This window comes from Nerophis lumbriciformis, linkage group LG16 (assembly GCF_033978685.3).
Source record: "Nerophis lumbriciformis linkage group LG16, RoL_Nlum_v2.1, whole genome shotgun sequence".
NCBI lineage: Eukaryota > Metazoa > Chordata > Actinopteri > Syngnathiformes > Syngnathidae > Nerophis > Nerophis lumbriciformis.
Window position 1 is genome coordinate 5,721,582 of NC_084563.2, and position 16,163 is coordinate 5,737,744.

Genomic DNA, 16,163 nt, shown 5'->3' on the forward strand with positions numbered 1-16,163 from the left:
CAGTCACATGGTATATGAGGCTTCTGCAGACACACATAAGTGAAGGCAACGCATACTTGGTTAACAGCCATACAGATCACACTGAGGGTGGCGATATAAACAACTTTAACACTCTTACTAATATGCGCCACACTGTGAACCCACACCAAACAAGAATGACAAACACATTTCGGGAGAACATCCGCACCGTAACACAACAGAACAAATACCCAGAATCCCATGCATCCCTAACTCTTCCGGGCTACTTTATACACCCCCGCTACCACCAAAGCCCGCCACCCCAACCCTGCCCCCCCCACACATCAACAACACCCCCCACCCCCCGTGCGTAGATTGAGGTGGGCGGGGTTTGGTGGTAGCAGGGTGTGTAATGTAGCCCAAAAGAGTTAGGGATGCATGGGATTCTGGGTATTTGTTCTGTTGTGTTACGATGTGGATGTTCTCCCGAAATGTGTTTGTCATTCTTGTTTGGTGTGGGTTCACAGTGTGGCGCATTATTAGTAAGAGTGTTAAAGTTGTTTATACGGTCACCGTCAGTGTGATCTGTATGGCTGTTGAACAAGTATGCCTTGCTGTCACTTAGTGTGTGAGCAGACGCCGCATACAAAATGTGACTGCGCCGGCACGCTGTTTCTTAGGTGAAAAAGCGGACGCGACGACCGGTTGTAGAGGACGCAAAATGCAGTGCCATCACGGCACGCCCTCAATTTTGTTGTCCGGGTGAAAATCGGAGAATGTTTGCCCTGGGAGAGGCAGTGAAATCTGGAAGTCTCCCGGAAAAATCGGGAGGGTTGGCAAGAATGCAGCTGAGCCGCATCAGAGTGGTCAAAGAGCCGCATGCGGCTCCGGAGCCGCGGGTTGCCGACCCCTGGTCTAGTCTCTTACGTGAATGAGATCAATAATATTATTTGATATTTTACACTAATGTGTTCATCATTTCACACATAAGTCGCTCCTGAGTATAAGTCGCACCCGCGGCCAAATCATGAAAAAAACTGCGACTTATAGTCCGAAAAATACGGTATGTTTATTATTGTAATTTAGTCCTTAAATAAAATGTTGAACATACTAGACAACTTGTCTTTTAGTAGTAAGTAAACAAAGACTCCTAATTAGTCTATGCAGTAACATATTGTGTCATTTATCATTCTTTTTGTCAACATTATGAGGTACGAGCTGTAAAAATGGATTATTAATACCTGCTTATTTTTTATATTTTTCTCTTTTAACATGTTCTGTCTACACTTCTGTTAAAATCACTTATTCTTCTGTTGTTTGATACTTTACATTAGGGGGGGGCTGGTACTTTTCAGAGGCGGTATAGTACCGAATATGATTCATTAGTATCGCGGTACTATACTAATACTACTAGTACTGTACTGTACCATACAACCCTACAATGCTGACCTCAGCAACCTTTTGCTTTTAATGGATTTTGTAATGAAAGAGACTATCCACTCTCCATCATCACAAGATCGCCCACACTCATAATTATTACTGTCATTACATTGAATAAGTCACACTCATAATTATTACTGTCATTACATTGAATACGTCACACTCATAATTATTACTGTCATTACATTGAATAAGTCACACTCATTATTACTGTCATTACATTGAATACGTCACACTCATAATTATTACTGTCATTACATTGAATATGTCACACATAATTATTACTGTCATTACATTGAATAGGTCACACATAATTATTACTGTCATTACATTGAATACGTCACACTCATAATTATTACTGTCATTACATTGAATAAGTCACACTCATTATTACTGTCATTACATTGAATATGTCACACATAATTATTACTGTCATTACATTGAATACGTCACACTCATAATTATTACTGTCATTACATTGAATATGTCACACTCATAATTATTACTGTCATTACATTGAATATGTCACACTCATAATTATTACTGTCATTACATTGAATAAGTCACACTCATAATTATTACTGTCATTACATTGAATAAGTCACACTCATAATTATTACCGGTACTGTCATTACATTGAATATGTCACACTCATAATTATTACTGTCATTACATTGAATATGTCACACTCATAATTATTACTGTCATTACATTGAATATGTCACACTCATAATTATTACTGTCATTACATTGAATATGTCACACTCATAATTATTACTGTCATTACATTGAATACGTCACACTCATAATTATTACTGTCATTACATTGAATATGTCACACTCATAATTATTACTGTCATTACATTGAATATGTCACACTCATAATTATTACTGTCATTACATTGAATAAGTCACACTCATAATTATTACTGTCATTACATTGAATAAGTCACACTCATAATTATTACCGGTACTGTCATTACATTGAATATGTCACACTCATAATTATTACTGTCATTACATTGAATAAGTCACACTCATAATTATTACCGGTACTGTCATTACATTGAATATGTCACACTCATAATTATTACTGTCATTACATTGAATATGTCACACTCATAATTATTACTGTCATTACATTGAATAAGTCACACTCATAATTATTACCGGTACTGTCATTACATTGAATATGTCACACTCATAATTATTACTGTCATTACATTGAATAAGTCACACTCATAATTATTACCGGTACTGTCATTACATTGAATATGTCACACTCATAATTATTACTGTCATTACATTGAATATGTCACACTCATAATTATTACTGTCATTACATTGAATATGTCACACTCATAATTATTACTGTCATTACATTGAATATGTCACACTCATAATTATTACTGTCATTACATTGAATAAGTCAACAAGGACATTTGGTTCAACAACAAGCAGTCCTACCTGGAAGCCGCCCTCGTTTAAAGCGCGGGCGCCATAAGCGATCCTGCTGCCTCCCTCCAAAGTGGGGGCCACAAAAGGATGGTGCTTCCAACGCTGGAACTCTCGGAAGGGGTTCAGGTAAGGGTTGGAGTAGTCGAGACCCACCTGTGCACAAATCATATCTCATCTTTACTCACACGCACAATAAACTCATCAATTAAATATATCATTATTTTCCTGGATGTGTACGCAGTTGTGCACTGCACTCTCTAAAAGCCCTAGATGTTATTGTCACATATTCATGTACAGTAGATGGCAGTATTGTCCTGTTTAAGAGTGTCACAACATTGCTGTTTACGGCAGACAAACTGCTTTACGGTAAACGAAAACGTGACTGCTGCTGTTGTGTGTTGTTGCCGTGCTGGGAGGACGTTAATGAAACTGCCTAACAATAAACCCACATAAGAAACCATGAACTCGCCCTCCATCATTCTACAGTTATAACGTGATTGGGCAGGCACGCTGTTTATATCGTGGGAAAGCGGACATGAAAACAGGCTGTCGACACGTCACTCAGGTCCGAAATTCAGGCGGAGCTGGAGGCCACGCCCCCTCCAGCTCCGCTGGGAGATTTTCGGGAGAATATTTGTCCCGGGAGGTTTTCGGGAGAGGCGCTGAATTTCGGGAGTCTCCCGGAAAATCCGGGAGGGTTGGCAAGTATGTGCATACTATGATTTCCGGACTATAACCTTTTTAAATACGGTCTAGCTAATTTATGGATTTTTCTTCGCTGATGGCCATAACGCAAATAGTTTTTATAAAACACAAAGATGTGTTGTTGTTTGTACTATGACACCATCTTGTGGTGGTGTTGTTTGTACTATGACACCATCTTGTGGCGGTGTTGTTTGTACTATGACACCATCTTGTGGCGGTGTTTGTACTATGACACCATCTTGTGGCGGTGTTTGTACTATGACACCATCTTGTGGCGGTGTTGTTTGTACTATGACACCATCTTGTGGCGGTGTTTGTACTATGACACCATCTTGTGGCGGTGTTTGTACTATGACACCATCTTGTGGCGGTGTTGTTTGTACTATGACACCATCTTGTGGCGGTGTTGTTTGTACTATGACACCATCTTGTGGCGGTGTTGTTTGTACTATGACACCATCTTGTGGCGGTGTTTGTACTATTACACCATCTTGTGGCGGTGTTTGTACTATTACACCATCTTGTGGCGGTGTTTGTACTATGACACCATCTTGTGGTGGTGTTGTTTGTACTATGACACCATCTTGTGGCGGTGTTTGTACTATGACACCATCTTGTGGCGGTGTTTGTACTATGACACCATCTTGTGGTGGTGTTGTTTGTACTATGACACCATCTTGTGGCGGTGTTTGTACTATGACACCATCTTGTGGTGGTGTTTGTACTATTACACCATCTTGTGGCGGTGTTTGTACTATGACACCATCTTGTGGCGGTGTTGTTTGTACTATGACACCATCTTGTGGAGGTGTTGTTTGTACTATGACACCATCTTGTGGCGGTGTTTGTACTATGACACCATCTTGTGGCGGTGTTTGTACTATGACACCATCTTGTGGCGGTGTTTGTACTATGACACCATCTTGTGGTGGTGTTGTTTGTACTATGACACCATCTTGTGGTGGTGTTTGTACTATGACACCATCTTGTGGCGGTGTTTGTACTATGACACCATCTTGTGGTGGTGTTGTTTGTACTATGACACCATCTTGTGGCGGTGTTTGTACTATTACACCATCTTGTGGCGGTGTTTGTACTATGACACCATCTTGTGGTGGTGTTGTTTGTACTATGACACCATCTTGTGGTGGTGTTGTTTGTACTATGACACCATCTTGTGGCGGTGTTTGTACTATTACACCATCTTGTGGCGGTGTTTGTACTATGACACCATCTTGTGGTGGTGTTGTTTGTACTATGACACCATCTTGTGGCGGTGTTTGTACTATGACACCATCTTGTGGTGGTGTTGTTTGTACTATGACACCATCTTGTGGCGGTGTTGTTTGTACTATGACACCATCTTGTGGAGGTGTTGTTTGTACTATGACACCATCTTGTGGTGGTGTTGTTTGTATTATGACACCATCTTGTGGCGGTGTTGTTTGTATTATGACACCATCTTGTGGCGGTGTTGCTGGGTAAACATTTACAGTATTTCCTTAGTGCTTTCAACCTGAAGTGTAGTTCCGTCTTCAAGATACTTCCCTCAACGCTCCAAGGAACTTTATAAGTTTTAATATACAACTACCGTATTTTCCGCACTATAAGGCGCACCTAAAACCCTCCAATTTTGTCAAAAGCCATGTGTGACGTCTGCAGGAGTGTTATCATGCATATTTGTGTGTTGTTGTCGTTAGCATTAGCTAATATGCTAACACATTTACGAGTGTCTGCGTGAATATTATTAACTTACAATGGCATTCTTTTTGTATTGTTTCAGTTCAATGAATTCCCCAAAATGTAAACTGTGGAGTTATTGAGTCTGTTTAGCTGATTGAGCGAGAGCTTCCACAGCTACCATGACCACGACTTCTGTTTGTTTGATCAGCCGTTTTACTGCCGTGTTGCAGACATCCTTTGGAAACAATTAAGGTATCTAAATAAATATTTAACATTTTCATGTGTAAATACCTAATTTCACAACGTATATACACTATATTGCCAAAAGTATTTGGCCAGTGCAATGGACGTCGAGTGGATCTAGATCATAGTGTGAGAGTCCAGTCCATAGAGATTGTCTTGGGTGGAGAGAAATTTTCCAGCTATTACAGTTTCAACTCTTCTGGGAAGGCTGTCCACAAGGTTGCGGAGTGTGTTTATAGGAACTTTCCACCATTCTTCCAGAAGCGCATTGGTGAGGTCACACACTGATGTTGGTGGAGAAGGCCTGGCTCTCAGTCTCCATTCTAACTCATCCCAAAGGTGTTCTATCGGGTTCAGGTCAGGACTCTGTGCAGGCCAGTCAAGTTGATCCACACCAGACTCTGTCATCCATGTCTTTATGGACCTCGCTTTGTGCACTGGTCCATAAAAGGTCATGTTGGAAGAGGAAGGGGCCCGCTCCAAACTGTTCCCACAAGGTTGGGAGCATGGAAATGTCCAAAATGTTTTGGTATTCTGGAGCATTTAAAGTTCATTTCACTGGAACTAAGGGGCCAAGCCCAACTCCTGAAAAACAACCCCACACCATAATTCCACCAAATTTCACACACGGCACAATGCAGTCCGAAATGTAGCGTTCTCCTGGCAACCTCCAAACCCAGACTGGTCCATCATATTGCCAGATGGAAAAGTGTGATTCATCAGTCCAGAGAAGGCGTCTCCACTGCTCTTAGAGTCCAGTGGCGACGTGCTTTACACCACTGCATCCCACACTTTGCATTGGACTTGGTGATGTATGGCTTAGATGCAGCTGTACGGCCATGGAAACCCATTCCATGAAGCTCTCTGCGTACTATACGTGGGCTAATTGAAAGGTCACATGAAGTTTGGAGCTCTGTAGCAACTGACTGTGCAGAAAGTCTTTGCACTATGCCAGGGGTCGGCAACCCAAAATGTTGAAAGAGCCATATTGGACCAAAAATACAAAAACAAATCTGTCTGGAGCCGCAAAAAATGAAAAGCCATATTACATCCAGATAGTGTGTCATGAGATACAAATTGAATTAAGATGACTTAAAGGAAACTAAATGAGCTCAAATATAGCTACAAATGAGGCATAATGATGCAATATGTACATATAGCTAGCCTAAATAGCATGTTAGCATCGATTAGGTTGCAGTCATGCAGTGACCAAATATGTCTGATTAGCACTCCACACAAGTAAATAACATTAACAAAACTCACCTTTCATGCACATCGTTAAAAGTTTGGTGGACAAAATGAGACAGAAAAAGAAGTGGCATAAAACACATCCTAGAAAGTCGGAGAAAGTTATATATGTAAACAAACTACGGTGAGTTCAAAGACCGCCAAAATCCATCCATCCATCCATCTTCTTCCGCTTATCCGAGGTCGGGTCGCGGGGGCAGCAGCCTAAGCAGGGAAGCCCAGACTTCCCTCTCCCCAGCCACTTCGTCCAGCTCCTCCCGGGGGATCCCGAGGCGTTCCCAGGCCAGCCGGGAGACATAGTCTTCCCAACGTGTCCTGGGTCTTCCCCGTGGCCTCCTACCGGTCGGACGTGCCCTAAACACCTCCCGAGGGAGGCGATCGGGTGGTATCCTGACCAGATGCCCGAACCACCTCATCTGGCTCCTCTCCATGTGGAGGAGCAGCGGCTTTACTTTGAGCTCCTCCCGGATGACAGAGCTTCTCACCCTATCTCTAAGGGAGAGCCCCACCACCCGGCGGAGGAAACTCATTTCGGCCGCTTGTACCCGTGATCTTGTCCTTTCGGTCATAACCCAAAGCTCATGACCATAGGTGAGGATGGGAACGTAGGTCGACCGGTAAATTGAGAGCTTTGCCTTCCGGCTCAGCTCCTTCTTCACCACAACGGATCGATACAGCGTCCGCATTACTGAAGACGCCGCACCGATCCGCCTGTCGATCTCACCATCCACTCTTCCCTCACTCGTGAACAAGACTCCGAGGTACTTGAACTCCTCCACTTGGAGCAAGATCTCCTCCCCAACCCGAAGATGGCATTCCACCCTTTTCCGGGCGAGAACCATGGACTCGGACTTGGAGGTGCTGATTCTCATCCCAGTCGCTTCACACTCAGCTGCGAACCGATCCAGCGAGAGCTGGAGATCCTGGCCAGATGAAGCCATCAGGACCACATCATCTGCAAAAAGCAGAGACCTAATCCTGCAGCCACCAAACCAGATCCCCTCAACGCCTTGACTGCGCCTAGAAATTCTGTCCATAAAAGTTATGAACAGAATGGGTGACAAAGGGCAGCCTTGGCGGAGTCCAACCCTCACTGGAAACGTGTCCGACTTACTGCCGGCAATGCGGACCAAGCTCTGACACTGATCATACAGGGAGCGGACTGCCACAATCAGACAGTCCGATACCCCATACTCTCTGAGCACTCCCCACAGGACTTCCCGAGGGACATGGTCCAATGCCTTCTCCAAGTCCACAAAGCACATGTAGACTGGTTGGGAAAACTCCCATGCACCCTCAAGGACCCTGCCGAGAGTATAGAGCTGGTCCACAGTTCCACGACCAGGATGAAAACCACACTGTTCCTCCTGAATCCGAGGTTGGACTATCCGGCGTAGCCTCCTCTCCAGTACACCTGAATAGACCTTACCAGGAAGGCTGAGGAGTGTGATCCCACGATAGTTAGAACACACCCTCCGGTTCCCCTTCTTAAAGAGAGGAACCACCACCCCGGTCTGCCAATCCAGAGGTACCGCCCCCGCCAAAACTAGTAGGACAAAACGGCGCTCGCCAAATACTCGAATCAGTGAGGCATGTTTAATACAAACAGTGTGCTTTGTAACAATTAGGGAGGTTTGCGTCATCTTTGTCCTCCTACAGAAACCATATTAAAACAAAAATAGATTTTTTTCCCCCTCATCTTTTTCCATTTTTCATACATTTTTGAAAAAAGCTCCAGAGAGCCACTAGGGCGGCGCTAAAGAGCCGCGGGTTGCCGACCCCTGCACTATGCTGACCTCTCTTGTCAGTTTACGTGGCCTACCACTTGGTGGCTGAGTTGCTGTTGTTCCCAAACTCTTCCATTTTCTTAAAATAAAGTCGACAGTTGACTTTGGAATATTTAGGAGCGAGGAAATTTTGTTGCACAGGTGGCATCCTATGACAGTTCCACGCTGGAAATCACTGAGAGCGGCCCATTCTTTCGCACGTGTTTGTAGAAACAGTCTCCATGCCTAAGTGCTTGATCTGATACACCTGTGATTAGTGAATAGGACACCTGATTCTCATCATTTGGATGGGCAATATAGTGTATCTGCGTCTTATAGTCCGGTCCAGGGAAAATGATGTTTTTCCTCAAAAATTGAGTGGGTGCGGCTTATATACCGGTGTGCTCTAAGGTCGTCAAAATATGGTACAATTATTTGATCAAAACAAAACTAAAAACTACTACTAAAGCCTTTGGTTTTGGCACTTGCCTTGCACGTACACAAAGAGAAACTCACCACAAAGCCCAGGGCCACCAGAGGTTCTCCTTCATTGAGGTGGTAGAGGAAGGAGCCTCCGTACGTGTTCCTGTTGAGAGGCCAGCCCACTGAGTGCTCCACTCGGCCGGGTCGCCACTTCTTCTCATCAATGGTCCACAACTACCAATCCAATAAAGTTCATTAAGGACAGTGAACTAAGACGATCAGATAAATGCTCATAAAGCGTTAAGGTTACCTCCTTCAGGCCGATGGCGTAAGTCTGCGGTTCGCAGTTCTCACGCAAGTGGAACTGCTTGTAGAGCTGCTTGGCCAAATGTCCGTGACAGCCTTCTCCAAACAAGGTGACTTTAGCGTGGAGCTCCATGCCTCTCTCAAACACGTCCTGACCACACAGCGCAGACTAAAACACCGCGAGAGCCCAGTTTATCGCCGTGACAATATGTGATGGAGCCTACCTTGGGTGAGCCGTCTTTGGCGATGCCTACGTCGTTGGTGGCAATTCCTTTGACACTCCCGTCCTCGTGGAACAAAACCTTCAGGGGAAAAAAACAATTTGTGGTGTATTCCATTAGCCTAGCACGGGGGTCTGCAACCTGCGGCTCGAGAGAGCTCTTTAGCACCGCCCTAGTGGCTCCCTGGAGCTTTATCAAAAATGTGTGAAAATAGAAATCAATGCAACCTGCAAGCTAATCAATGCTAATATGCTATTTAGGCTAGCTTTATGTATATATTGCATCATTATGCCTCACTTGTACAAACCCCGTTTCCATATGAGTTGGGAAATTGTGTTAGATGTAAATATAAACGGAATACAATGATTTGCAAATCCTTTTCAACCATACTTGCCAACCCTCCCGAATTTTCCGGGAGACTCCCGAAATTCAGCGCCTCTCCCGAAAACCTCCCGGGACAAATATTCTCCCGAAAATCTCCCGATTTTCAGCCGGGGCTGGAGGCCACGCCCCCTCCAGCTCCATGTGGGACCTGAGTGAGGACAGCCTTTTTTCACGACGGGAGGACAACAGGGTGACAATAAATAAATCATCCAGACGAGAGATAAATTGTATTATTATGTTTATCTTACCTAAAAATAAATATAGTTATTAATTTAAATTAAAAAAACTAAATACATTTTTACAATATTTTGCTAAAAACATCAAAATTAATTGTATTTTTATTTGTATTTTTTCTGACTCCTTATTACATCCAGCCATAGAATTATACATTAAAATAAACATATTTGAAATAATTAATTTAATTTTAAATTATCATAATAATTCATTTAAAATGACCATATTTAATTATTAAAATAATTGCTTGTTTATCAACAACTTTAGCATTTTATTCATTACATTTTGAAGCTCTCAGAAGCCAAGTTATGTTATATTCCTTAATATTTATTTATGCAAGTTTGAAGTATCAATTATCTAAACACTGTTTTGTTTGCATATTTTCAGGATGTATATATATATATATATATATATATATAAATCTCCTGATGATTGAGGGAACCCCCCCTCATGAAACAGGCCTGTAGAGATGAAATAGTCTTGTGATTTTTTTTCCCACACATACATATATTGCGCTCTACTACGGTATCGAGCACTATTTTTTGGATGACCTTATTAAGACATATATATATATATATATATATATATATATATATATATATATATATATATATATGAAATACTTGACTCAATATACTCCTCCCCTCTTAACCACGCCCCCAAACACGCCCTTCCCCACCTCCCGAAATCGGAGGTCTCAAGCTTGGCAAGTATGTTTTCAACCCATATTCAATTGAATGCACTACAAAGACAACATATTATTTTTGCAAATAATAATTAACTTAGGATTTCATGGCTGCAACACGTGCCAAAGTAGTTGGGAAAGGGCATGTTCACCACTGTGTTACATGGCCTTTCCTTTTAACAACACTCAATAAACGTTTGGGAACTGAGGAAACTAATTGTTGAAGCTTTGAAAGTGGAATTCTTTCCCATTCTTGTTTTATGTAGAGCTTCAGTCGTTCAACAGTCCGGGGGTCTCCGCTGTCGTATTTTACGCTTCATAATGCGCCACACATTTTCGATGGGAGACAGGTCTGGACTGCAGGCGGGCCAGGAAAGTACTCGCACTCTTTTTTCACGAAGCCACGCTGTTGTAACACGTGCTGAATGTGGCTTGGCATTGTCTTGCTGAAATAAGCAGGGGCGTCCATGAAAAAGACGGCGCTTAGATGGCAGCATATGTTGCTCCAAAACCTGTATGTACCTTTCAGCATTAATGGTGCCTTCACAGATGTGTAAGTTACCCATGCCTTGGGCACTAATACACCCCCATACCATCACACATGCTGCCTTTTACACTTTGCGTCGATAACAGTCTGGATGGTTCGCTTCCCCTTTGGTCCGGATGACACGATGTCGAATATTTCCAAAAACAATTTGAAATGTGGACTCGTCAGACCACAGAACACTTTTCCACTTTGCATGAGTCCATCTTAGATGATCTCGGGCCCAGAGAAGCCGGCGGCGTTTCTGGATGTTGTTGATAAATGGCTTTTGCTTTGCATAGCAGAGCTTTAACTTGCACTTACAGATGTAGCGACCAACTGTATTTAGTGACAGTGGTTTTCTGAAGTGTTCCTGAGCCCATGTGGTGATATCCTTTAGAGATTGATGTGGGTTTTTGATACAGTGCCGTCTGAGGGATGGAAGGTCACGGTCATTCAATGTTGGTTTCCGGCCATGCCGCTTACGTGGAGTGATTTTTCCAGATTCTCTGAACCTTTTGATGATATTATGGACCGTAGGTGTTGAAATCCCTAAATTTCTTGCAATTGCACTTTGAGAAACGTTGTTCTTAAACTGTTTGACTATTTGCTCACGCAGTTGTGGACAAAGGGGTGTACCTCGCCCCATCCTTTCTTGTGAAAGACTGAGCATTTTTTGGGAAGCTGTTTTTATACCCAATCATGGCACCCACCTGTTCCCAATTAGCCTGGATGTTCCAAATAAGTGTTTGATGAGCATTCCTCAACTTTATCAGTATTTATTGCCACCTTTCCCAACTTCTTTGTCACGTGTTGCTGCCATCAAATTCTAAAGTTCATGATTATTTGCAAAAAATAAAAGTTTATCAGTTTGAACATCAAATATGTTGTCTTTGTAGCATATTCAACTGAATATGGCTTGAAAATGATTTGCAAATCATTGCATTCCGTTTATATTTACATCTAACACAATTTCCCAACTCATATGGAAACGGGGTTTGTAGGTATAGTTGAGCTCATTTCATTCCCTTTACTTATGTCCTCTGTGTTTAATTTATATTTGCATGTCACATGACTCCTTATCTGTAAGTAATATTGGCTGCATTTCTCATTGTTTGAGTGCCATGTTGTTCCAGACCACAGCAAACGTAACCCAGCTTGCAAAGATTGTAATAAATCCATTAGAAGAAGACAGCCTGCTGTTACCTTTCACTTGGACACACACATCTATACCTTTGGCCATTCTAAGACAATCATTTCCAGGAGTTATCTCACACTCTGAGAAGCCTGCGTTTTACTGTTTTCTAATGTTGTAAAAATGTGTAGAATAAATATTACATTTCAACATTTCTATCAACAACATTCAAAATAGTCATTTTGATAGTAGGTTAATATAACTAATATAGACACTTACATCATGTGTTGTCTTCATTAAATCACTTATAGAAGGCTTTTATTTTTTTGCAGCCCCAGACATATTTCTTTTTGTATTTTTGGTCCAATATGGTTATTTCAACATTTTGGGTGGCCGACCCCTGGCCTAGCAGCTAATGTGTTAATATAACAGGACTGCCTAAAGTGATTGATAGAACACATTCATACTGAACTCATTTCAAGCTGCACAATCATTGATGGCATGTCTGCAAGGCTACACTACCAAAAAGTCAGTAGATTTGACAGTAAAAAGAACGTCAGCTCGGTCCCTGAGATGTACTGTAAAATGATCAGTGGTGCCATTTTCCCATTTACTGTAAAAACAAGGAACATGGATGTTGTGAGTAAAAAAAAAAAAAAGGTAGCCAGAATTTTGCAGTCAAAAATAACAGCCAGTGTAAAACTGGCAGCTCACAGGCGGTAGAAAAAATGGATGGATGGGCACTCTCAAAGAAAAAGCCATAGACTTTACTGTACAAATTAACAATTTGGTGTACAAATCACTGTAAAGCAGACCTGGGCAAATTAAGACCCGGGGGCCACATGCGGCTCGTTAAGCTTTTCAATCTGGCCCGCCGGACATTCCCAAATCATTTATTTAGATGTTTAAGATGTAAAGTGTAGCTGCCATTATGATGTGCATTCATGTTTTTAATGACTTCAACTATACTAAGTCTTTACATGCTTGGAATCTGCACTTTTGCATGATATACTAGTTACTATGCTCATCTAATTAGTTACTATGTTCATCTAATTAGTTACTATGGTAATATAATTAGATACTATGGTCATCTAATTAGTTACTATGGTCATCTAATTAGTTACTATGGTCATCTAATTAGTTACCATGGTAATATAATTAGATACTATGGTCATCTAATTAGTTACTATGGTCATGTAATTAGTTACTATGGTAATATAATTAGATACTATGGTCATCTAATTAGTTACTATGGTAATATAATTAGATACTATGGTCATCTAATTAGTTACGATGGTCATCTAATTAGTTACTATGGTCATCTAATTAGTTACTATGGTAATATAATTAGATACTATGGTCATCTAATTAGTTACTATGGTCATGTAATTAGTTACTATGGTAATATAATTAGTTACTTTGGTAATATAATTAGATATTATGGTCATCTAATTAGTTACTATGGTCATCTAATGAGTTACTATGGTCATCTAATTAGTTACTATGGTAATATAATTAGATACTATGGTCATCTAATTAGTTACTATGGTAATATAATTAGATACTATGGTCATCTAATTAGTTACTATGGTCATCTAATTAGTTACAATGGTAATATAATTATATACTATGGTCATCTAATTAGTTACTATGGTCATCTAATTAGTTACTATGGTCATCTAATTAGTTACTATGGTAATATAATTAGATACTATGGTCATCTATTTAGTTACTATGGTCATCTAATTAGTTACTATGGTCATGTAATGAGTTACTATGCTCATCTAATTAGTTACAATGGTAATCTAATTAGTTACTATGGTCATCTAATTAGTTACTATGGTCATCTAATTAGTTACTATGGTCATGTAATTAGTTACTATGGTCATGTAATGAGTTACTATGGTAATGTAAGTGACAGCAGGTCAGAGGAGGCACCAAGCAGTGTGGGTGGGGAGTGTTTCCACAGAGCGTTTCCAGAGCCTGGAATGTGGGTGTCAGGGACAGACGTGGAAGGAGATTTTTACAACAAAGTTCTAAATCTTAGTGACGTATCAGATATATCAGATTGTGGGTGTTTTTTATTATTATTTTTACCCTTAGCTTTCATATTTTGCGGTGTTTGTTGCATTTTTGTTGCGTTTCGCTTGATTGTCAAATATGTGGATGGAGAGGGGTATTGACATTCATATGTTGTCAATATTCAGTGTTTTATCCTTCATAGTTATAATATTGTAAATCCCACATTCTTTAGTTTCATGTAAATTCCGGGTGTCTCATTCAGTAAAAAAATGTAAAATTCGATTCCTTTTTTTTAAGACGGTCTGTCATAAAGTTTTAGCATTCAATCAGACATGATTGTGAGGTTTTGTATTAGTGTTCCTAAAAATAGATATACTGGCCCCAGACACATTTTTTTTCTCTAAACTTTGCCCCCCGAATTAAAATAATTGCCCAGGTCTGCTGTAAATGTTACAGTAAAATTCTGGTCACTGAGCGGCCATTTTCTTTTACCGTAAAATTTGTAGGATTGTTTTAGCGGCCAATTAGTTGCCAACCTGACACTCTGTACTACCTTATTTATATTATGCTACAAGGCTACATCGCTCCCTCGTGGTGCTGCATGGTCCAAATTGCTGTTGGCCCACACACCATTGGCACATTTTCACTTTGGCCCTCGAAGGCAAAAGGTTTGGGCACTTCTGTTCGATTAAAAAAAAAAAAAAAACTTTAAAAATGTTGTTTATTGAAGCAGAGTCCTGCAGGCGGCAGTAGCGTGGCACATTACATGATGGCTGACAGCTGCCACGGAAACTAAAATGAAAAAGCCTTCTTTCACAAAAATCTTATGGATAAACGCGCAAGTTGTATCTGAATTTAAATGTCATGATTTTAGAAACGGTGACAACATTTTTCTTCAAGGTCAGGGTTATTATTACCAGGGCTGACATGTTTTCTGGTGACATGACTTGTGTGTTGTAAAAGGCAAATAGAAACCTCAGAAGCAGCGTAGCCGGGATACAACTCCACCCCCAGCTCCTCGGCCTGCTCGCCCAGCCAGCGCACAAAGTTGCCGAGCCTCACGATGTAGTTGCCGTGGTTCCTCATGGGCAGACCTGGGGCACACGGCACAGACATCGTCACGGAGCGCAGTACTCGTCTGCAGCCAGCAGAGGTGCTGGTGATTCAGTCTTATGAAATCCGTTAAAGTTAAAGTAGCAATGATTGTCACACTCTGCATTTGACCCATCACCCTTGATCGCCCCCTGGGAGGTGAGGGGAGCAGTGGGCAGCAGAGGTGGCCGCGCCCGGGAATCATTTTTGGTGATTTAACCCCCAATTCCAACCCTTGATGCTGAGTGCCAAGCAGGGAGGTAATGGCTCCCATTTTTATAGTCTTGGGTTGTTACTTTGTCCCCAAGTCTTTAACAAATAAATGTACATGATCTGTCAAGTACTGTACAAACACAAAGTAGGACGGATGGATGGTAATACATTCTTTATGCAATGTAGGGTTGTCCCTACAGGGTCGGGTACCAACAAGTATTTTGATACTTTTCTAAACAAAGGGGAGCACAAATAATGTTATCATTAGCTTTATTATTTTACCAAAAAAATCTTAGGGTACATGAAACCATACAGGTAAAAGCCAGTAAATTAGAATATTTTGAAAAACTTGATTTATTTCAGTAATTGCATTTAAAAGGTGTAACTTGTACATTATATTTATTCATTGCACACAGACTGATGC

At 41.2% G+C, this 16,163-nt stretch overlaps 1 protein-coding gene across 1 annotated transcript in view; it reads right to left on the reverse strand.

The window, feature by feature from the left end:
* The window catches only part of etfdh (electron transfer flavoprotein dehydrogenase), a 40,396-nt gene that overhangs the window by 4,334 nt on the left and 19,899 nt on the right, over nt 1-16,163 (reverse strand). The window contains exons 5-9 of the mRNA XM_061976538.2: nt 15,410-15,528; nt 9,455-9,532; nt 9,235-9,381; nt 9,018-9,158; nt 2,866-3,009 (exon numbers count right to left, since the gene is read on the reverse strand). Of these exons, the coding sequence (XP_061832522.1) occupies nt 2,866-3,009; nt 9,018-9,158; nt 9,235-9,381; nt 9,455-9,532; nt 15,410-15,528 (629 nt within the window). The remainder of the gene's footprint in view (nt 1-2,865; nt 3,010-9,017; nt 9,159-9,234; nt 9,382-9,454; nt 9,533-15,409; nt 15,529-16,163) is intronic.